Source organism: Oryctolagus cuniculus, chromosome 2 (assembly GCF_964237555.1).
Source record: "Oryctolagus cuniculus chromosome 2, mOryCun1.1, whole genome shotgun sequence".
Lineage (NCBI taxonomy): Eukaryota > Metazoa > Chordata > Mammalia > Lagomorpha > Leporidae > Oryctolagus > Oryctolagus cuniculus.
The window spans coordinates 148,990,446-149,013,676 of NC_091433.1; the positions used below are offsets into that span (position 1 = coordinate 148,990,446).

At 40.3% G+C, this 23,231-nt stretch overlaps 2 protein-coding genes and 1 pseudogene across 8 annotated transcripts in view; all 3 read left to right on the forward strand.

Annotated features, from left to right (window-relative positions):
• The window catches only part of ASB3 (ankyrin repeat and SOCS box containing 3), a 190,648-nt gene that overhangs the window by 136,518 nt on the left and 30,899 nt on the right, over window positions 1-23,231 (forward strand). For all 7 annotated transcript variants that reach the window (XM_051829002.2, XM_008252739.4, NM_001205047.2 and 4 more), the window contains 4 exon segments: window positions 10,749-10,861; window positions 11,477-11,612; window positions 15,149-15,326; window positions 18,481-18,678. In XM_051829002.2, coding sequence (XP_051684962.1) covers window positions 10,749-10,861; window positions 11,477-11,612; window positions 15,149-15,326; window positions 18,481-18,678 — 625 coding nt within the window.
• LOC138848619 (large ribosomal subunit protein uL4-like) lies at window positions 3,793-5,620 on the forward strand (annotated as a pseudogene).
• LOC100348810 (small ribosomal subunit protein eS6-like) lies at window positions 19,855-20,938 on the forward strand. The gene has a single exon (XM_051842891.2). The coding sequence runs from the start codon at window positions 19,897-19,899 to the stop codon at window positions 20,509-20,511; it is 615 nt and encodes a 204-aa protein (XP_051698851.2). The 5' UTR covers window positions 19,855-19,896; the 3' UTR covers window positions 20,512-20,938.

A 23,231-nucleotide genomic window follows, 5' to 3' on the forward strand; every position in this document is an offset into this window, starting at 1 on the left:
TTGTTAAATAGGCAGATAATTTGCTGGTTTACTACCTCAAATTTGTTTAGGTTTGGTTTTACGGTTTGTTAGAAGTGTTCTGAGGAGAGCTTAAGCTGTTTCCCAAGCTCATCTAAATTGGTGGCACTCAGTTTCCAGTCTCTGCTTTCCTTCCTGATCTTGTCAGGGTTCATTTTAAACTTAGTGCAAGTCTAGAGTAAACCTTACTCTCAGATGTGCACCTTACTTCTAGAGACCTGCTTTTTGGGTATCTTAGCTGAATGCCTTGGGTGTTAACAAGCTATAATATGGGCTCACCACTGATGAGGCTAGAGCTCCAAGGAGTTCTTTGTGCATCAGTGCTGTTTGATTTCTAATTATCTCTGTTCCACACTTAATGTTTTTGCAGTTGTTCTCTAGTATGCTTAGTATTTGCCTAGTACATGACATCCTAGACTTTAACCAAGGATTCTTGTATAACTTCCACACTGAGGCCTCCCCTCTGCATGGTTCTATTCTCTGGAGCCTTACTGAAGAGTTCAACCACCTTAAACTAATCTCTGCCTCTTTAGTGTAATGAACTTCTGTATTCTGCTTGGACTTCTATCTATATTTCATCTGCTTGCAGTGTTTTCCCCCCAATTTTGGTCTTGCTCAGTACACCATACTCAGGGAATATGCCTAGGCAAAGAGCTGGGCTTGTCATAGGCCTTGCCTCAGACGTTTGCCTCCTCTCAGGAGTCAATTTTCTGTCTGTTGTTTAATGCCCAAATAAATTATATTTAGGTATTTTGTCCATTCTTAAGATTGTGGAGTGATGGCTAATTTCATAACAGTTATGTTTTTCTTAACCAGAAGTGCAATTGTGAAGCCTGGTTGTTTTGGAGAGGGAGTGTAAGCATATTTAATAGATAAAAGAATCCAATGAATCTTTTTATTGATTTAAGTTGTTCTTTTTTTTAACAAAATATAATTTATCACTATTTTCCATGATTAAGTATTCTTTTTTCCCTCATGCTCAGGTTATGGATATTCTTAATTTTTTTCTAGAAATCTTATTATTCAAATTTTGATTCTAATGTATCTGGAATTGAAATTGTATATTATCGGCTGGTGCCGCGGCTCAATAGGCTAATCCTCCGCCTTGCGGCGCCAGCACACCTGGTTCTAGTCCCAGTCAGGGTGCTGGATTCTGTCCCGGTTGCCCCTCTTCCAGGCCAGCTCTCTGCTATGGCCCGGGAGTGCAGTGGAGGATGGCCCAAGTCCTTGGGCCCTGCACCCACATGGGAGACCAGGAAAAGCACCTGGCTCCTGGCTCCTGCCATCGGATCAGCGCGGTGCGCCGGCCGCAGCGCGCCAGCCGCGGTGGCCATTGGAGGGTGAACCAACGGCAAAAAGGAAGACCTTTCTCTCTGTCTCTCTCTCTCTCACTGTCCACTCTGCCTGTCAAAAAAAAAAAAAATTGTATATTATATGAGACAGAAGTCAAAATTTATTATTTTTTCCATACAGATATTCAATTGACCTAACAATGTTTGTTGAGAAAAGGTTGTCTTTCATGACTCAATTCCATTGTCACCTTTGACATAAAAATGACCAGTTTTGGGCGATGGAGTTGGTCTGTTACTAGATTTTCAATTCTGTTTATTTGGTCTCTTTGTCTGTTCTCTGCCAATACTGTGTTATTTTAATCACTGCAGCTTTGTATAGTTGATCTTAGCCAAAAGGCCGAGAAGCAATGCAGCTTTGTAAATCTTGATACCTGGTAGGATGAGTCCTCTTACTTTATTCTTTTTCTACACAATTATTTTGGCTTTACTTGGTCTTTTGTATTCTCATGTATGTGAATCAGTTTTCCCTTCAACTATAAAAACAACCTCTACAACACCTTCAGATGTTTTGATTGAGCTGGCATTTAAACTTTCATTATTTTGGTAAGAATTTATATTTCTACAATAGTGAGTCTTCATATGCATAAATACTGTGCATCCTACTATTTATTTTTAGATCAAATGTTTGAGCCCCTGTACCCACATAAGAGACCTGGAAGAAGCTCCTGGCTCCTGGTTTCAGATCAGCTCAGCTTTGGCTATTATGGCCTTTGGGGGGTAAACCAGTGGATGGAAGATCTTTCCCTCTGTCTCTCCCTCTCTCTGTTTGTAATTCTGCCTCTCAAATAAATAAATAAATATTTAACAAAGAGAGATAATGTATAAATGAATGAAAAATAAAGGTTGAAGACAGAATTTTGGTAAATTACCACAAATTTGGAATTGGTAGGAGAGAGAAAAATAAACTAAGGAGAGAAAATGAGTTAAAACTGCAACTACTTGGGACCGATGCTGTAGTGTAGTGGGTAAAGCCGCTGCCTGCAGTGTCAGCCTCCCATATGGACGTGTGTTCGAGACCCAACTGCTTTACTTGCAATCCAGCTCTCTGCTATGGCCTGAGAAAGCAGTAGAGGATGGCCCAACTCCTTGGGCCTCTGTACCCATGTGGGAGACCTGGAAGAAGCTCCTAGCTCCTGGTGGAGCTCCAGCCTTTGCAGCCATTAGGGAGTGAACCAACAGATGGAAGACCTCTCTCTCTCTCTCTAACTCTTTCAAGTAAATAAATAAATCTTTTTTTTTTTTTAATTTGACAGGCAGAGTTAGACAGTGAGAGAGAGAGACAGAGAGAAAGGTCTTCCTTCTGTTGGTTCACCCCCAAAATGGCCACCACTGCCAGTGCGCTGTGCCGATCCGAAGCCAGGAGCCAGGTGCCTCCTCCTGGTCTCCCATGGGGTGCAGGGCCCAAGCACTTGGGCCATCCTCCACTGCCTTCCCGGGCCACAGCAGAGAGCTGGACTGGAAGAGGAGCAACCGGGACCAGAACCCGGCACCCATATGGGATGCCGGCGCTGCAGGCAGAAGATTAACCAAGTGAGCCACGGCGCTGGCCCCATCAAGTAAATAAATAAATCTTAAAACAAAAAAAAAACAAAAAAACCCAAAAACAAACCTTAGATAGTGCTTGAGAATTTAAAAAATGTTTTTTAAAAAAACCTGCAACTACTTGATCCTGAGAAGAAAGTTGGTATTATAGAAATATGGGGAATTTAGTGTCAGCGCCAGTAGGAACTTAGTGAGAGACTGAAGGCTAAGAAAAAGGCCTTTGGATTTGATGACTCAGAGGTCACTAGTGATTATCAGTGGAGAAGCTTCAAATGAATTATGGCAGTGCAGCTTATTAGGTAGTAACTAAAAGAGTGATTGTACAGTCCCCATAGGCAGGAATTTTTATCTCATTCATTTTTGTATCTCTAGTACCTACAGCATTGCCTAGTACATAGTAAACACTCACTAGATATTTGTTGAATGATTGAATAATTTGTGGGAAAAATGGAATAATTTAATGTTTACTCAAGAAAAGGCATTTGGGATTGGTGCTGTGGCTTAGCGGGTTAAGCTGCCACTTGCATTATGGGCATCCCATATAGGTGCTGGTTAATGACCTGGCCACTCTACTTCCAATCTAGCTCCCGTGGAAAGCAGTGGAAAGCAGTGGAGGGTGACTCAAGTGCTTGGGCCCCTGCACCCAAGTGGGAGACCTGGAAGAAGCTCCTTGCTACTGGCTTCAGCCTGGCCCTTCCCTTGCCTTACTACCATTTGAGGAGTGAGCCAATGGATGGAAGACCTCTCTATCTCTTCTCTCTCTCTAACTATGCCTTTCAAATAAATAAAATAAATCTTAAGTAAATGAAGGTACCTTTGGAGAAAGTTTAGTGGTATAAAAGAAAGGGAGAAAAATTAGCACGTTGATATTAGCATGGAAGATTTGTTTTATTTTTCAAAAAAGGAAAATCTAAATCAGTTTGCAGGTTGAACAGTAGAGCCCAATAGCAAAGGAATGGTAAGAGAAGTATAAAGAGTAAGCTCAAAGAAAAGGAAGAGGTGTGGAAGTGATGGCGAGGACACAGGTAAAACTGCAAAAAAGAGGAAGCTCCTTCTTTTCAGTTGGGAAGGAAAGGATAAGTAAATCCTATTTCTACACAGAATACATTGTATTGTGGTCCGTGTGTGGTCCATTCCTGTTAACATCGCTGATTGGCTTTTCCTTTGGGAGCCTCCAGGTAGAGAGGAGCGTGGCTCACCTCTCTCCCTTTCCCCTCCCCCCCGCCATGGCCTGTGCTGGTCCACTCACATCAGTGTACTCTTGAGAAGGGGGTGTCACCCGGCAAAAATGTCACTTTGCCTGATGTACTCAAGGCTCCCATTCGGCCAGATACTGTGAACTTCGTTCACACCAACTTGTGCAAAAACAGCAGGTAGTCCTATGCTGTCAGTGAGTTAGCAGGTCACCAGACCACTGCTGAGTCGTGGGGTACTGACAGAGCTGTGGCTCTAATTCCCAGAGCGCGAGGTGGGACCCACCGATCTGGCCAGGGTGCTCTTGGGAATATCTGCTGAGGAGGCTGCATGTTTGCATCAACCAAAACCTGGCGCTGTTGGCATCGGAGAGTGAACACGACTCAAAAGTGATAGGCCATTTACTCTGCCTTGGCTGCGTGGGCCTTGCCAGCACTGGTCATGCCTAAAGGTCACTGTATTGAGGAAGTTCTGGAACTTCCTCTGGTGGTTGAAGATAAGGTTGAAGGCTAAAAGAAGACCAAGGAGGCAGTTCTGCTTCTTAAGAAACTCAAAGCCTGTATTGACATGAAAAATGACAGCCTCTTAGCGGATGAGGGCTGGCAAGGGCACAATGAGAAACTGCCGGAGAATCCAGTACAGGGGGCCCTGCATCATCTGTAATGAGAACAATGGCATCATCAAGGCCTTCCGGAACATCCCAGGAATTAATCTGCTCATTGTGAACAAGCTGCTCCTGGTGGACACGTGGATTGTTTCTGCATTTGGATGGAAAGTGCTTTCCAGAAGTTAGATGAATTGTATCGCACTTGGCATAAAGCTGCTTCTCTCACGAGTAACTACAACCTTCCCAGGCACAAGATGCTCAATACAGACCTTAGCAGAATCTGAAAAGTCCAGAGATCCAAAGGGCCCTCCGAGCACCATGCAAGAAGAGTCATTGCAGAGTCATGGAGAAGAACCCACTGAAGGACCTGAGAATCATGTTGAAGCTGAACCCGTGCGTGAAGACCCTGTGGTGGAACACTATTCTTTGCCAGGCCAGGAATCACAAGCTCTGAATGGAGAAGGCAGTGGGAGCACTAGCTGTCAGATCTGGCCAGAAGGAGGCCACAGGCAAAAAGCAGCCTGTGGTGGTGAAGAAGGGAAAGAAGCCGAGGCCCATCAGCATCAAGAAGCAGAAGCAGCCTGTGGTGGGAAAAAAGGCTGCTGCCTCCAGGAAGCCAGCCACAGACAAGAAGCCCGCCGACAAGAAAACCGCCCCGAAGAAAAGCCTGCTGTGTAAAGTCTCAGATCTGTTTGTTCCAGAAAGATCAAATCCTTTTGGACCACTTATTTTGAATAAAGGCCCTATCAGAGACAATGAGAACAAAAAATAGTCACTGATTCAATTGAGTGGCATTAGTTTGCTGTCACTGACATGTTTATCATATTTCTATTTAAAAAGCTCTTGAGGCAGAAGCACTATTCTAATTCTCTGATAACGTTCTCCATCCTTCCCGTACTATGCTCCCACTAGTCTCATAGAACTAAAGTACTCACTGTTTATAGATATTTGAGTGGTTGAGTCTGTTCCTGGAAAAGAGTTTTATAGTCTATTTTAGATGTTGGGTTGTTTCTCAGCATGCTTTTATATTTGGTTTTCTTGGTAGTATTGAGAAAATGCGTAGAATGGCTGCCTTTTTGGAAGTAAGCTGTTCAGCACAGTTGTAATCTCCCCCATCCCTCAGTTTGAGAACTCCAACTTGTTACATAAAGGCAGTAATGCACTTCTTCTAAAGTAGAGATTTAGGGAATAAATCTAAGCTCTAACTAAACTCTTATAAACCATCTTTTCTCAATTATTGACCACTAATTTATTTTGAAAAAATTAGCAAGAGCTATGAAAATATCATTTATCTGCTCATATACAGGTTTAATTTTTTGCCATTGGGAAATGTTTTCAGTAGAAATCAGGTAACCTTGGCTCCTGCCATCGGATCAGCGCGGTGCGCCGGCCGCAGCGTGCCAGCCACGGCGGCTGTTGGAGGGTGAACCAACAGCAAAAGGAAAACCTTTGTCTCTGTCTCTCTCTCTCACTGTCCACTCTGCCTGTAAAAAAAAAAAAAAAAAAAGAAAAAAAAAGAAAAAAAAAGAAATCAGGTAACTTAATGTATTTATGATGTTAAAAGTAAAAACAATTTTTCTGTGGGACTTTAATACTGTATTTAAAACTTAAAGCATTTTGTTTTTTTGCTTCCATTTTTAAAGGTCATCCTAATTCATGGAAAGCAAACTTACTTTTTCTCTAATTCATATGTCATTGCCAGTAACGTGATAATCAGCAGTCACTGATTTAAATGTTTAAGTTGGGTATGAAACAGATTTTCTTTTCTATCATGACCTCCACCAAAAATTAGATTGACCATAGGAAATTAATTTTGCTTGGGGCGGCCAGTGCTATGTCCTACTGGGTAAAGCCACTGCCTGAAATGCCAGCATCACATATGGGCGCCAGTTCAAGTCCCGGTGCTCCACTTCCAGTCCAGCTCTCTGCTATGCCTGGGAAAGCAGTAGAAGGTGGCCCAAGTCTTTGGGCCCTTGTGCCTTTTTGGGAGACCCGGAGGAAGCTCCTGGTTCTTGGCTTCAGATTGGCCCAGCTCTGGCTGTTGGCGGCCATTTGGGGAGTGAACCAGCAGATGGAAGACCCCTCTCTCTGCTCTACCTCTCTGTAACTCTAACTTTCAAATAAATAAATAAATCTTTTTAAAAAATTAATTTTGCTTAAAATATTATTTCTTTGACAAAGTGCTCTTGACTATTAACTTAGAAATAAAAAATAAGCTATATTAAACTTCTGCCTTAGTGGCACTCTCACAGCCGTTGATTATTTACATTTCTGAAACTCCCCAGGGTAAGAGACTTCTGAGAGTCCTTATGGGGAAATAAGCACTGTTCTAAATTCAGTATATAAAACTAATAGACTGTTGTTGGCATGTTACTCATTTTTAATGAGTACACTTACCCTTTTTTGTCATACACTTTTAAGGATTTTACCGTCCCCTTTGTTTCATCTATATTAACATTTTTAAGTATGACCCATCATGCAAATGTCTAGTGCCTTTCTAATTTTGTGGCTGAATTTTCTTGATTTCCATATCCTGCCTCCTAGTCTAGTCAGAGGAATCGAATAACGAAATACTTGAAATAAAAGAAAAAATTTGTTTTTTAAACCTTCTTTCTTACACCCAAGAACGTGAAGCTAGACTTTCTTATGCACGTCTCGGCCCTCTATCTTACAGGAACTATTTCTCCAAACTTAGAATTTTTTTTAAAAAAAGATTTATTTATTTGTTTGAAAGGCAGAATTACAGAGAGGCAGAGAGAGAGAGAGAAAGAGGGAGAGATCTTTTATCTGCTGGTTCACTCCCCAAATGGCTGCAGCAGGCAGAGCTGGACTGATCTGAAGCTGGGGATTAGGGGCTTCTTCTGGGTCCCCCACACGGTTGCAGGGGCCCAAGCAGAGAGCTGGATTGGAAGTAAAGCAGCCAGGTCTAGAACCAGTGCCATTTGGGATGCCAACACTGCAGGCGGTGGCTTTATCCGCTATGCCACAGCACCAGCCCCCAAACTTAGAAATTTTTTTTTAAAAAAAGATTATTTATTTGAGAGGCAGAGTTACAGAGAGGCAGAGAAAGTGAGAAAATCTTCCATCTGCTGGTTCACTCCCCAAATGGCCACAACAGCTGGGGCTGCACCGATCTGAAGACAGGAGCCTAGAGCTTCTTGTGGGTCTCCCATGTGGGTGGGGGGCCCAGGGACCCGGACCATCCTCCACTGCTTTCCCAGGCCATAGCAGAAAGCTGAATGGGAAGTGGAGCAGCCAGAACTTGAACCGGTGCTCATATGGGATGCCGACATTGCAGGCAGCAGCTGTACCTGCTATGCCACCACACCGGCCCTGTAAGTTTTAATGTATAAGTTAGGTTCTTTAAGAGATTTGCAACAACTATTAAAATAGAACAGTTATAATAATATTCAGTAATGAAATTCGCTGTTATCAATAAGGATTACTTAAAAACAAGCACTGTGATACCCTGCCAGTTGATCTGATAACCTTGGCTACTAAGTGACTAATGGGCAGGTAGTATACACGTTTACAGGGTAGGTAGAGTAGGTAGGTGGGACAAAGGGTTGATTTGTGTCCTAGGCAGGACAGAGCAGGACAATGTGAGGTTTCATTATGTTACTCAGCACACCTAGCAGTTTAAAACTTACAAATTCTTAATTTTCTTTTTGAATTTTCCATTTCATATTTTGGGTCACTGTTGATCGTGGGTAACTGAAACCATGGAGATCACAACCCCAGATGAGGGGAGGACTGGAAAAAGTTCTTGTAAAAATGGAATTAAAAGATTACTTTACTTTAGTGTAAAAGTGTTTTGAAATCCATGCGTAGTTTTTTCATAATATATGGTTTCCATGAACTTTTTTGAAGAACTTTCATATATACAATGTATGAAAATATATGTAATACATACAATTTGATATATACAATTTTTTTGCACCAAAGCAAACTTACTTTTGAGTTGCACTTTTTTACAAACTATTTGCTAAAATTTATTGTATTTATTAGATAGGCAAAGATACTGAGAGAGAGCAAGGGAGAGACATAGAGAGAGGTCTTCCATATGCTGGTTCACTCCCCATATGGCTGCAACAGCCAGGGCTGGGCGAAGCTGAAGCCAGGAGCTGGGAGCTTCCTCTGGATCTCCCACATGGGTGGCAAGGGCCTATGGATTTGGGCCATTCTCTGCTGCTTTCCCAGGCACATTAGCAGGGAGCTGGATTGGAAGTGGAACAGCTGGGACTCGAATGGTGCCCTTATGAGATTCAGTAGTTGCAGGCATGACGCCTCAATGCCAAATTAGAGGTTTATCTGCATAGGAGGAAACATAACACATGTAGGGTTCAGTACTATTTGCAGTTTAAGGCATTCACTGAGAATGTATCTGCCACAGATGGGAGAACTACATTAAAAAGTACAGACATGCAAACAAAACATTGTCAAAAAGGCATATTATGAATGTTGTATGTGTGAGGCTATTAAAAGCCCTTTACAAACTTTTTGAAGCATCCTCATATATGGCTGTTTTCTGATTTTCAGTTTTTCATTAACTCTGCTTCAACACCAGCAGAATTACTGACTCATAGTAAAATTTTATTGTAGACATATATTGGAAAGTTTAGCTACACCTCCTTGTGTCAACTTGATAACGTGTTCTCTAAATACATTGCACCTATATTCTGTTTTTATACTCACAAAGTAAGATTTATAAACTTAAACGTATATAGTATTAGACTAACTATATCTTGTTGTAATGTTAAATTATGTATGTAAAAGAAAATAGAATAATTTGGTGAAATTATTCAAGGAAGCACATGTCTCTCTGTCTCTCTCACTGTCTAACTCTGCCTGTCCAAAAAATAAAAAATAAAATAAAAAAAAGGAATCACATGAATATTGGGTGTTTGTGTCTATAGACTTGCAAACTATTCTTTCAAAGGACTTCATTCAGCAGCAATTTGGGAGTCCTTGGTTTCAATTATTATAGTAAAGTAATATACATTTTTTAAAAACAATACTCTTTAGTTTCCCTTTAGTTCTCTTTTAGTTTAAGCAAGAAGATTTTATTCTGTTTTCATTGGTAGATATAAGGACATAATTTTAACAGTGATTGTTGGAGCTGACGCTGTGACCTAGCGGGTAAAGCTGCCTGCCACTTGCATCTTACATGGGCACTGATTTGAGGCCTGGCTGCCACTTCTGATCCAGCTCCCTGCTAATGTGCCTGGGAAAGCAGTGGATGGTAGTCCAAGTGCTTGGGCCCCTGCACCCATGTGGGAGACCCGGAAGAAGCTCCTGGCTCCTGGCTTTGGATGCACCCAGCTCTAGCTGTGGTGGCCGTTTGGGGTGTGAATAAGCAGTTGGAAGACCTGTCTCTCTCTTTCTCTCTGACTTTGCCTCTTCTTCTCTGTAACTCTGCCTTTCAAATAAATAAATCTTAAAAAAAAAAAAAAAGGTCAAAATGTATGGGAGTTCTGGAAGACAGTCTAAGGTCCACAGCAATTAATCAAATACACCACTCAACAAAAAGCTGTGTTCACAGTGATAGCAATTCCCATAGCATTAAAAAAAAAGTTTGTTGTTTGTGATGGTAAAAATATCTAAGATGCAGGGCTTGCATTTTTGCTTTGTCAGTGACTCATGTCACTTGTGATCAAATGGTAATGATAGCAACCAAAAGTCCCTTTCTCCAACCTATTATTGTTTCTTCTTAACCGTTCATCCTATCCCTCTCCAAATTGCATCTTAACAAACTAGAACCACAGGGTCTCCATCATCAGAGAGAATAAATGTTTGTTTCCTGTTTCCATTTCCTCTGTGTCTTTTACCATATTGTTGAAAATAATTTTATATGTGGACAGAAAGGATTCGGTTTATGTTAATGGATCTAGGCTAAGACAGTTGTGATAAATGTTTCAGAATGGTCAGAGCATCATGAGTTCTGAGTTGAATAAGTGATGAGACTATCACCAGGTGTCCCGGCCTACAAACATGCCTTTCTGCTGACAGTAATTTTTCTGACTGCTGTATTGCAGCTGTTGAAAATGGACAGATAGATGTTTTAAGGCTGCTGCTTCGACATGGAGCAAATGTTAATGGATCCCATTCTATGTGTGGATGGAACTCCTTGCATCAGGCTTCTTTTCAGGTAACCTCTGAATTTATTATTTCATTTCCATGTAAATTGTGTGTTTTACCCTTTTAAAATGACAGTTCTATACAGTTTTTGCTTCCCACTTGCTTGTAATTTATGATGGTTAGTGCAGTACCAAAAAGGCAGTCTAAATGCTAATGATCATTCTGAATAAGCTAACTGCTGTAGTAGCTGTAGTAGCTTTGGGCTATAGGGATTATCTGAATTCTCAAATGTTGATAGCATAGTTTAGAGATCATCGTAACATGTAGGATGTAAATTGACAAAGAGCAATGTCTTATTTTATTTATAGCAGTGTGTTTAGAAATTGTGTTAGCTCCTTAGTCCTTGGGTTAACAAGCTAATTTTGCAGGATTTTATAAGGATTATAATTCCTAGAGAGCAGTGTTTCATCTGTTTACATTTAGTGGGCTAGCTGGAGGTGTAGGATAATCTATTTGGCCCTTTCCTTCCCAACCAATCTGACAATGTATGGTTTTATTTTGTTTTTCTTTTTCTAGTTTACCTTTAATGTAAGGTCAAAAAAGAAAAAAATAAAGCATATTACGAAAAAAGATACCTTCTATTTTCTTTGTTTTCTCTTATTTAAAATATGAATCTGTGCCTTAGGGAAATGCTGAAATCATAAAATTGCTTCTTAAAAAAGGAGCAAACAAGGAATGCCAGGATGACTTTGGAATCACACCTTTGTTTGTGGCTGCTCAGTATGGCAAGCTAGAAAGCTTGAGCATACTTATTTCATCGGGTAAGATTAATCCATTATCCTTTGTACTGTTAAGATCATGAATATTAACCTGTATCTTCCTAGGGAAGAATAATTTTTAAATATGCTTGTGACATTTATGGTTTTTGTAAATAAGAGTAAACACAAGTTGATTCATGAGCCTGGTTATTAAGTGTGTATTACTAACAGTTCAATGCCTAGCTAGTAAGGTATCTGAGTAGGAATGTACAATCTATCACTAAGGGAAGTTGGCAATTTGAATGAAGTAAGTGCTTTCCTGTAGGAACCTGAGGAGTTCCAACTTTCTAGGGTACATGACTATTTTAAGCTAAATTAATTTATTAGATGGTTATTTATTTTGATAGCTATGTGACTATTTAAATGGATTTATTTCAAAGCATGTTTACACTTAATTTTGTTTCAATGGCAACATAAGCCAGATATACATTTCTCAGTGATAACCTAACTGCATATTCTGCACTTCCTGAGAAGATGGTGTTGAGGTGGCATTCTTACTCTGTAATAATGTCTCTATGAACGGAAAGATTTATCATACAAGGGCTTTTAAATTCCTTCCCCACACTGTGTCCTCTCACAGTACTAACCTGAGAAAGCATGTATAGTGAAGAGCAGGGAAGTGACATCTGTATTTGCTGACAGGCAATGTTTTTCAGTACCTGGGCTTTTTTTTATAAACTGCTCCCAGATAGGAAAGACAAAGTTTACTTGAACATCAGGGTCCATGTTTTCTTACTTCTGCTTTCTCTTTACCAACCTTCAGATACCTAACATGAAGTAGAGGGTAAAAGAAACAAATACTTATTAAATACTACCTTTTTTAAAAAAAATTTTATTTATTTATTTGAAAGTCAGAGAGAGAGAGAGATTGAGGGAGAGACAGAGAGAGCGAGAGAGAGAGAGAGCGAGTGAGCTTCCATCTACTGGTCCGCTCCCCAAATGGCTGCAATGGCCAGAGCTGGGCTTATCTAAAGCTGGGAGCCAGGAGCTTCTTCAGGGTCCCCCACAGGGGTGCAGGGGCCCATCTACTTGGGACATCCTCCTCTGCTTTTCCAGGTGCGTTAGCAGGGAGATGGATGGAAATGGAGCAACTGGGATGGAACTGTTGCCCATGTGGGATGCTGGCACCACAGACGGTGGCTTTGCCTGCTACGCCACAGTGGCAGCCCCTAAGTGCCATCTTAAAAAGTGCAGCTAGTTAAGCCATGGCCTGCAGTCACATATGGGTGCCCATTCAAATCCTAACTTCTCCACTTCTGATCCATTTCCTTGCTAATGCCCTGGGAAAGCAGTGGAGGAGGCCCAAGTTACTTGGCCCCCTGCACCCACATGGGAGACCCAGAGGAATCTCCTGGCTCCCAGCTTCTGATGGGCTTAACTCTGGCTGTCATGGCCATATGTGAGTGAACCAGTGGATGGAGCATCTTTCTATTTCTGTCTCTCCTTCTCTCTCTCTGTAACTCTGCCTTTCAAATAAATTTTTTTTAAAAAGGCTTTTTTTTTTGTCAATAATGAGTGTGCAAATCTTAGAGTTAAGAGGAATCTTTAAAAATCATTTCTTCAAATACGTTATTTTTTAGATTAAGAATCCCAGACCCGAAGTGCTAAAGTGCCAGAAGTGTTGCTGCTATTTCCTGGCATAATTAGGACTTGGACCAGGCCTTCTGACTTCTGATCTTCCTTCATCTGCCATTTAATACCTTCTGAGGACTGTCCTAATTCAGTTAATGACTTTCAGTCCTATGTGTTGTTCCAATTATTAGCATTTAACTAATGTTAGAATAAAGTAGGCTAACCTGCACCTTATTGGCTGTCTCTTTGTGCCAGCCCTGTCTCCTGTCACCTGGAGCTCCAGATACTTGTTGTGTTTTGTTCTTTGTTAAATTTTGTCTTTTCTCTAAATAGCAACTTGAAAGGTACGTAGGTATGTTTGTATTGTAAACCTTATATGCTTGTAACTCCTTAAAATGAGTCTTCTTTTAGTGAGTTGTCATGTTGTTTGACTTCTCCGCTTGTGGTCTTAAGGAACTGGTTTCTTATTTTTTATTTTTTGAAATTGTCACTCAATGTGAAACATTTATTTAAGAAGAAAGTTAAGTAAATTTCTTTCTTGACTTAGTCTTTTCTCATTAATGGTGTTCACTTCTTTTTGAAGCTAATAGCAAGTCCTCATATAAGTCAAGAAAATTTTAGCTGTCTAGCATGTTTGGAATTTCTTAAGATTCTATGAAACTCTTGGTGTACTTATGGAATATCCATTTAAATAAAGACAGTTTCTTCTCCTTGATAATGATTTTCCACTGAGATGTATGAAGGTACTTCATAAAGTTTGTGGAAAACGTATATTATGAAAAAATATGCATGAATTTCACAATTTTTTAAAAGATTTATTTATTTATTTGAAAGTCCAAGTTACACAGAGAGGAGAGGCAGAGAGAGGTCTTCCATCCGATGGTTCACTCCCCAGATGGCCGCAACGGCCGGAGCTGCGCTGATCCGAAGCCAGGAGCCAGGAGCTTCTTCCAGGTCTTCCACACAGGTGCAGGGGCCAAAGGACCTGGGCCATCTTCTACTGCTTTCCCAGGCCATAACAGAGAGCTGGATGGGAAGAGGAGCAGCTGGGACTAGAACCGGCACCCATATGGGATGCTGGTGCTTCAGGCCAGGGTATTAACCCACTGTGCCACAGCACCGGCCCCTCACAATTTTTTTTACCAAAATAAACTTACCTTTTAATTCCATTTTTCATGAATTTTTTGAAGTACCCTCATATTCCAGAAATTTAAAATTTATTCTGGTCATATAATAAGTGCCATAATTAGCATATTTAATACATTTTTGCCAATGAGAAAAATCTAAGAAATTCTGCTGTTTTCAAAACTTTTATAAAAATCAAGGTCATTTTCAGCTTTTCAAATCTTTATACACTATCATCTAAATACTTAGATTTGTGGAGTTAAGAAGATCTCATAAAGCTATTAAAATACCTTTTTCCTTTATTGTAGGGTTTGTTTGTCATGCAGTGGTAATGAAGGAAGAGATATAATAAAGACAATATGCTACTTTTAAGGCATAGTCCCTATGTATGTTACATCTAATGATATTTTTTTTTCATAAATCTTAGCCTAAATTGATGAGTGACAACTATGGGACATATCTTAGACTTTAGAAATTTTTTTTTATTATCAGAAATGTTTTCCATATTTGCTGGTTTGTGGTTTTCCTTTTAAAACACCTACTTTTTAGACCCATAAAGGAGGAAGGATCAGATTGGAATGAATGTTCATTAAACAGTGTTTTCATTTTAGCTCAAAAATGAATTCTAAAATATGAATCACTTGTTTTTCTGCTGATATAAAAGCAAAAACCATTTAAATTATTACAAAGAAGTTAGCAAAAAAAGTATATTTACACAGCAACATCTACTGAGGAGAAAAAGCTATTGTACTGTGAAATGCTTTTTTAGCAGTTGCTTTGAAATTTATATATTTTTTTTGACATAAATGAGAAGTATCTATTAAATGTTTTAATCTTATTAGGTGCAAATGTCAATTGCCAGGCCCTGGACAAAGCTACTCCCTTGTTCATTGCTGCTCAGGAGGGTCACACAAAATGTGTGGAGCTTTTGCTGTCCAGTGGGGCAGATCCTGATCTTTACTGTAATGAGGACAACTGGCAGTTACCTATTCATGCAGCTGCACAAATGGGCCATACAAAGTAAGTGTTAAAAACAGAAAATAGGGGTAGCCTTCTAGTCCAGTAGTTAAGATGCTGATTAGTATGCCTGCCTCCTGTACTGGGGTATGTGGGTTCTGTTCCTGGCTCTGGCTCCTCATTCCAGCTTCCTGCTAATGCAGACCCTTGCAGGCATCATTGGTGGGTCAAGTAGTTGGGTTGCTGCCACTCTTAGCTTCTGCCCCCATTAGATGTCGAGGACATTTGGGGAGTTAACAAGTAGATGGGAGTGCTTTATATCTGCTCTTTGCCTCTCAAGTAAAGAAATAATACTTTAAAACCAGAAAATTAAAAACGCTTAAGGAATTAAAAGCTTAAGGAATAAATCTGGTCCAGACATATTATCTACAGATAAAATCCTTGGTATTTTTTCCTACAATTTTTCGGGTGACTAGATCTACCCCATTCTGTCTCCTAAACTTTCCTGGTGTAAGGCAGTAAGAGTAGAGAAGGGTAAACTCAAGTGCTTTCTCAGAGTGTGGAGTCTTCCCTCTGATATCTTCCTTTCTGACTGTTCTCCTCCTTTTCCTCCTTCTCCCCTGTTATCCAAGGCTTCTTCAACTAGCAATCTGATGGCATTAGTCACATTACCTCCCAGATTCCAGAAAGTTTGTGACCCCTGTTGGGGTGAATAGTCCTCTCCATCTTAAACCTTTTGGTTGCATTTTTCTTTCTTCTTACGTCTAATTCAGTACTTTTCCATGGTTCTGTTACTCTTAATTTGTAGCCAAAAGTTCCTGTAAAATGATTGGCATTTTCTGGAGACACAGTAAATTGAGGTTCTAGGAACTTTAGAAGGCAATAACCTGGTTATACTTAATTTTTTTGTTGTTTGTTTATTTGACAGGTAGAGTTATAGACAGTGAGAGAGAGAGACAAAGAGAAAGGTCTTCCTCCCATTGGTTCACTCCCCAAATGGCCGCCGCAGCCGGTGCTGTGCCGATCCAAAGCCAGGAGCCAGGTGTTTCTTCCTGGTCTCCCATGTGGGTGCAGGAGCCCAAGCATTTGGGCCATCCTCCACTGCCTTCCCAGGCCACAGCAGAGAGCTGGACTGGAAGAGGAACAACCAGGACTAGAACTCGGCGCCCATATGGGATGCTGGCGCCGCAGGCGGAGGATTAACCGAGTGAGCCATGGTACCGACCCCCTGGTTATACTTAAGAGAATATGGCCACCTGTCATAAATTGGCACTGAACAGTTTTTTAAAATGTATATTTAAAATCTTTAGTTATGGTGCTGGCATTGTGGTGCAGTGGGTAAAGCTACCACCTGTGACACTGGCATCTAGTATGGGTGCCCTCATCCCATATAGGTGCCAGTTCGAGTCCTGGCTGCTCTACATCCAATCCAGTTCCCAGCTAATGGCCTGGGAAAAGCAGCAGAGGATGGCCCAAGTGCCTGGGTCTCTACCACCCATGTGGGAGACCCAGATTAAGCTTCTGGCTTCCGGTTTCAGCCTGGCCCAGCCCTGGCCGTTGTCCCTACCTGGGGAGTGAAGCAGTGGATGGAAGATTTGACTCTCCCTCTCTGTAATGCTGATTTTTTTTTCCTCAGAAAGAGGAATACTTAATACATAGGTAATACATGGTATACCTTACATACTTAATCCCTAAAGTTTTATTTTAGTTTTAAAGTGCTAAATAGTGCTTTTTCCAGCTCACTGCTGGAGGTAAGTTTACAGATAATCTAATAACTTATATTTTAATGATTTTCTGTAGAAGTTCTTCTTTCCTGCAACCAGCTTTGTATTTTAATAAGCTCATATTCTTTCGAGAAAATAAAATTTTTTAGTAGAAATCTATTTTGTTCCTGATGGAAATATTATTCTCCATTTCACGTCACTCACCATCTTTAAAAGTTCTTATTAATTGGGAAAATAAAGCTAGTTGTTACTTTAAGAAGGAAAAATTTTTTAAAAGATTTTTAAAAACTTATTTGAAAGAGTTACAGAGAGAGGAAGGACAGAGAAAGAGAGGGAGATCTTCCATCTGCTGGTTCACTCTCCAGGTGGCTTCAACTGCCAGGGTTGGGCCAGGCTGAAGCCAGAAGCCAGGAATTTCTTCCAGATCTCCCATGTGGGTGGCAGGGGGCCATTTTCCACTGATTTCCCAGGCCATTAATAGGGAGCTGGTTCGGACGTAGAGCAACTGGGACTCGAATCAGTGCCCATATGGGATTCTGGCATCACAGGTGGCAGCTTTAACTGCTGTGTCAAAACTCTGGCCTTAGGAAAACTTTTTTTTTTTTTTTTTTTTTTTTTTTTTTTTAAACAGGCAGAGTGGACAGTGAGAGAGAGAGACAGAGAGAAAGGTCTTCCTTTGCCGTTGGTTCACCCTCCAATGGCTGCCGCAGCCGGCGCACTGTGCTTCTCCTGGTCTCCCATTGGGTGCAGGGCCCAAGCACTTGGGCCATCCTCCACTGCACTCCCTGGCCACAGCAGAGAGCTGGCCTGGAAGAGGGGCAACCGGGACAGAATCCGGCACCCTGACCGGGACTAGAACCCGGTGTGCCAGCGCCGCTTGGTGGAGGATTAGCCTATTGAGCCACGGCGCTGGCCAGGAAAACATTTTTGAGACTAGATTTAAATTATTTATTAGATCCTGAAATATTTACCATAAAATTTAAAGTTTGGAGAGTAAAGTAGTGGCGATAAGGTAAATAATTAGTAAAATAATAAAAAAGGGATGCCAGTATTATGGTGCCGCAGGTGAAGCCACCATCTATAATGCTGGTATTTCCATATCAGAGTGCTGGTTCAAGTCCTGGCAGCTCTGCTTCCAATCCACCTTCCTACTAATGCATCCAGGAAGGCAGCAGAAGGTAGCCCTAATACTTGGACACCTGCCACCCGTGTGGGAGACCAGGATGGACTTCCTGGCTCCTGGCTTAGGGCTGATCCAATTCTGGCCATTGGCAGCCATTTGGAGAGTGAACCAGTGCGTGGAGGATTGATCTCTCCCTCTCTTCTTTCCTCTCTCTGTAGCCCTGCCTTTCAAAACACAGAAAAGCAAGACAAATGAAAAAACCTTGGTTAAACCAGTCAGTGGGTGATTATTAAAATATGTGTTGTGGAAATGTTGCCAATTCTCATATGAGCATATAAAAACATTAAACCCGCTTTTTGCATATTTGTAGAATCTTGGACTTGTTAATACCACTTACTAACCGCATCTGTGACACTGGACCAGACAAAGTGAGCCCTGTTTACTCAGCAGTGTTTGGAGGACATGAAGAGTGTCTTGAACTACTACTCCAGAATGGCTATAGCCCAGATGCCCAGATGTGCCTGGTGTTTGGATTCAGTTCTCCCATGTGCATGGCTTTCCAAAAGGAGTATGTATATTTGCCAAATTTCAGATTTTTTCTTTATGGAGTTTTATTTCCAAGTTTTTTTCGTGTTTAAGCTTACTATCTCTGTCAATGCTAAACTAACAGCAAAAATCCTCCATGTGTATATCTTGTTAATTCAAGCTATAGCAAAAATGAAATGAAAAGTCAGGTTGTTTTCTTCTTTGGATCTGGATTACAATTTTAGTATAGTAATTTTAGGGAACACATTCAGTGTGTTAAAGTAAATGCAGAAATTCTCTGATATCTTTAGTCTTTAAAATAATTCAAGATTTTTTATCAAGTAAGGCTGTGAATGTTCCAGGTAATTTATCATTTGAAATTTGTATTTATAAAACTTGTTATGAGCTTAAAAATTAAACTTTAGTTTTATGGATATTAACTACATTTTAAATGTATTTGGTACATTTCTTGAGATCAATGAGAATTAAGTTTGAGAATGTTTATCCTATACATATATATATATATATATAAAAGTATATGTTTTACTAATCTGCTATGATTCTATGAAGTAGAGTAAAGGAATAATTACTGTTGTTTCATTTGCTTCTGGCAGATAACTTGTCTATAAAAAGATTAAAAAATAGAACAGAGTTATAAGTAAAAAATGCCATATTAAGTAGTATCTGTGGCCCATTGTTGTGATTTAGTTTAAATATCTGTTGAAAGTTTGCTCAGTTTTTTAGCTTTATTTGTCTCTTAAATATTTCGCTATGTAAAATAATCATTGATTTTATTTGTTTTGAACTTCCAAATATACATTTTAATTTGAATATTTGGGATTTTGGTTTATCTGAGTATCTGAAACTGTTTGTATAACTTTTATGGTTTCCTGGAATTTTATTATATACTCCCTCAAGTTTTCTCTCTCTGAGTAGAGGAGTACTAATTTCTTTAATATGCCCTCAGTAAGGCTGCTTTGATAACTTTAGTTGTTCAGTTGTTTTCTCTATACACGTTCAATACAGAATTAAACATTTTTTGTTAGATGAGAGCTTAACAGTTTTAGATAATGTATATCTGTGTGTGTGTGTGTGTCCCCGTCCAATATAATGGTAATCGTTTTTGGCCTTCATCTAATTTTGTGGAGGAATGCTGCTTTTGTCCTTCTGGTCATAGCGGCTGCTCATCATTTCTGAAGCACAGCTTGAGTTAAACCACACAATACAATACCCTTGTTAACGCTGAAACACCTTAAAATTAATGGGAGCCGCTCTTTCCCCTGGCGCCTCTGAGGCGGTCAGCTGCTTCAAAATGAAGCTGAATATCTCCTTCCCAGCCACTGGCTGCCAGAAACTCATCGAAGTGGACGATGAACGTAAACTTCGTACTTTCTATGAGAAGCATATGGCCACAGAAATTGCTGCCGACGCTCTGGGTGAAGAATGGAAGGGTTATGTGGTCCGGATCAGTGGTGGGAATGATAAACAAGGTTTTCCCATGAAGCAAGGTGTCTTGACCCATGGGCGGGTCCGCCTGCTGCTGAGTAAGGGGCATTCCTGTTACAGACCAAGGAGAACTGGAGAAAGAAAGCGCAAATCAGTTTGGGGCTGCATTGTCGATGCCAATTTGAGTGTTCTCAACTTGGTTATTGTAAAAAAAGGAGAGAAAGATATTCCTGGATTGACTGATACCACGGTGCCTCGTCGCCTGGGTCCTAAAAGAGCCAGCAGAATTTGTAAACTTTTCAATCTTTCTAAAGATGATGATGTACGCCAGTATGTTGTAAGAAAGCCCTTAAACAAAGAAGGTAAGAAACCTAGGACCAAAGCACCCAAGATTCAGCGTCTGGTTACTCCACGTGTCCTGCAACACTAACGCCGGCGAATTGCTCTGAAGAAACAGCGTACTAAGAACAAGGAGGAGGCTGCAGAATATGCTAAACTCTTGGCCAAGAGAATGAAGGAGGCCAAAGAAAAACGCCAGGAACAGATTGCCAAGAGACGTAGGCTGTCTTCTCTGAGAGCGTCCACTTCTAAATCTGAGTCCAGTCAAAAATAAGGTTTAATAACAGTAAATAAGATCTCAAAAAAAAAAAATTAATGGGAGCCTTTGAGAATTGGGCAGTATGCTTTATACCATAGATTCAGATAAATGAATTTTGGTGAGAAAGATCTTAAATAGTCTTTTGGGTTTTCCAAGATTGATTGAAATACATTGAAAGGGGGTAAGCACTGTGGTGTAGCAGATTAAGCTGCCATCTGCAGTGCCAACATCCCATATGGGCACTGGTTCAAGTCCCAGCTGCTCCACTTTTTTTTTTTTTTAAGCTTTAATCCTCTGCGCCACAGCACTGGCCCCCAATTTTTTTTTTTTTTTTTTTTTTTATTTGACAGAGTTAGACAGTGAGAGAGAGACAGAGAGAAAGGTCTTCCTTCCGTTGATTCACTCCCCAAATGGCTGCTACGGCTGGAGCTACGCTGATCCGAAGCCAGGAGCCAGGTGCTTTTCCTGGTCTCCCATGCGGATGCAGGGGCCCAAGGACTTGGGCCATCCTCCACTGCCCTCCCAGGCCACAGCAGAGAGCTGGATCAGAAGAGGAGCAACCAGGACTAGAACCCGGTGCCCATATGAGATCGGCGCCACAGGTGGAGGATTAACTAAGTGAGCCACGGCGCCACCCCCCTCCCCCAAATATTTTTTTAAGAGAAAAAAATTGTTGGGGACAGCTCTTTTTCTGTCAGTAACATTAATTGACCATTTACTGAGGAAGCTGAAACATGGACCTTTTCCTTTAAGAATTAAAAACCTAATGGGAAAAATATTATTCAGTAGCATTTGTTTCACTGTCTTTTGCTAACTCTAGCAAAGAAATGTTATCTTAAAAATTTTTATTAAATTTTTTTTGAGAGGCAAGAGAAAGAGCAAGCATGCTCTAATCTTCTGATTTACTCTCTACTTGTCTATAAAGGCCAGCACTGAATCAGGACAAGCTGAAACTGAGAACCCAATCCAGGGCTCCCACATGGGTGGCAGGAATCCAATTACTTGAACTATCATTGCAGCCTCCCAGGGTCTACATTAGCAGAAAGCTGGAGTTAGAACCAGGGCAGGTTATTAAATAAATGTGGATTGTGGGCACCTTAACCAGCATCTTAACCGCATAACCCTCTCCACCCCGAAATGTGTCTTTGATAGGTTTTTTTTTCATGGACGACAAGGAATCTATTTTTTACTGCTGTAGGATCATTTTTCTAAGAGCTATTATCTCATTCCTAAATAGTGACTTAAATGGTCATTTTTCTTTTGCTTTCACAAGTACTACAAAATTGTACTTACTTTTTTTTTTTAAAATGAAGGTTGATATATTTATTTGAAAGGCAGAGTTACAGAGACAAAGGGAGAGACATAGAGATCTATCTGCTGGTTACCCTTCAGATGGCCACACAGCTGGAGCTGGGCTGATCTGAAGCCAAGAGCTAGGAGCTTCTTCCTGGTCTCTCAAGTAGGTGGCAGGGTCCTAAGTACTTGGGCCATCTTCTGCTTTCCGAGGCTCATTATAGCAGGGAGGTGGATTGGAAGTGGAGCAGCCAGGATTCAAACTGCTGCATATATGGGATGCTGGGGCCTTACCCATCATGTCACAATGCTGTCCCCCAAAGTATACTTTTGAGATCTATAGTTGGTTTACTGTTTAATTCTGTGCATCAATTTGCATATTTTAGACTCATTCACTCCAAGCTTTAAATGTGTAAAGATAGAAAGAGATTTTTGAAAGCTAGATGTAAACTATTGCCGAAGGTTCAGGCCTTACTGAATGGCACTATCATGAGACTAGGTGCAAAGTACTCTAGCAAAGACTTTGAGAACTGAACTGACATTGGAACCCCTATAGAAGGTGATGCAGGGATTGCAGTCTGAGTCTTACTAGGTTGATAACATAAGCAATGGATTAAAACAAGACATAGGATCCAGCAGAGTCTACACAACATAACATTCATAATTTCTAAGATATAGTCTAAAAGTACTTGACATATGAAGAACCAATAAAATATGACTAAATAGGAAGGAAAAAGACAGTTAACAAATGCTAATGCTGAGATGATTAAGACATTGGAAATATAAAATAACTGAAAGGAACTATTATAAACTGTTTCCTGAAATAAACAAAGTAAATAAAAGCATAGAAATTTTCAGCTGAGAAGAAAAATATTTAAAAAGAACCAAATATAAATTTTATAACTGAAATATAATATCTTAAATGAAAAACCACTGTGTAGGCTCTATAGCAAAATGGAAGTGGCAGAGAAAAGATCAATTAATGTGAAGGTAGACCAATAGAAATTATCTTTATGGAAGAAGAGAGAGAAAAATAGTGGAAGGAATAAAAGAACAAACCAAGAGCATTAAGAACCCAAGTAAGTCTAATATTTGTTAAAGGCCTGAATGAGAGGAGAAAAATTGGTATAGAAAAATATAAGAAAATTATCAATGGCACAAAACTTTCCACATTGGATGAATACATAAATTTGCATATTAAGAAAGTTGGTAACCCAAGCATGATAAACTTGAAGAAAAGCATGCTCAAAACCAATCAA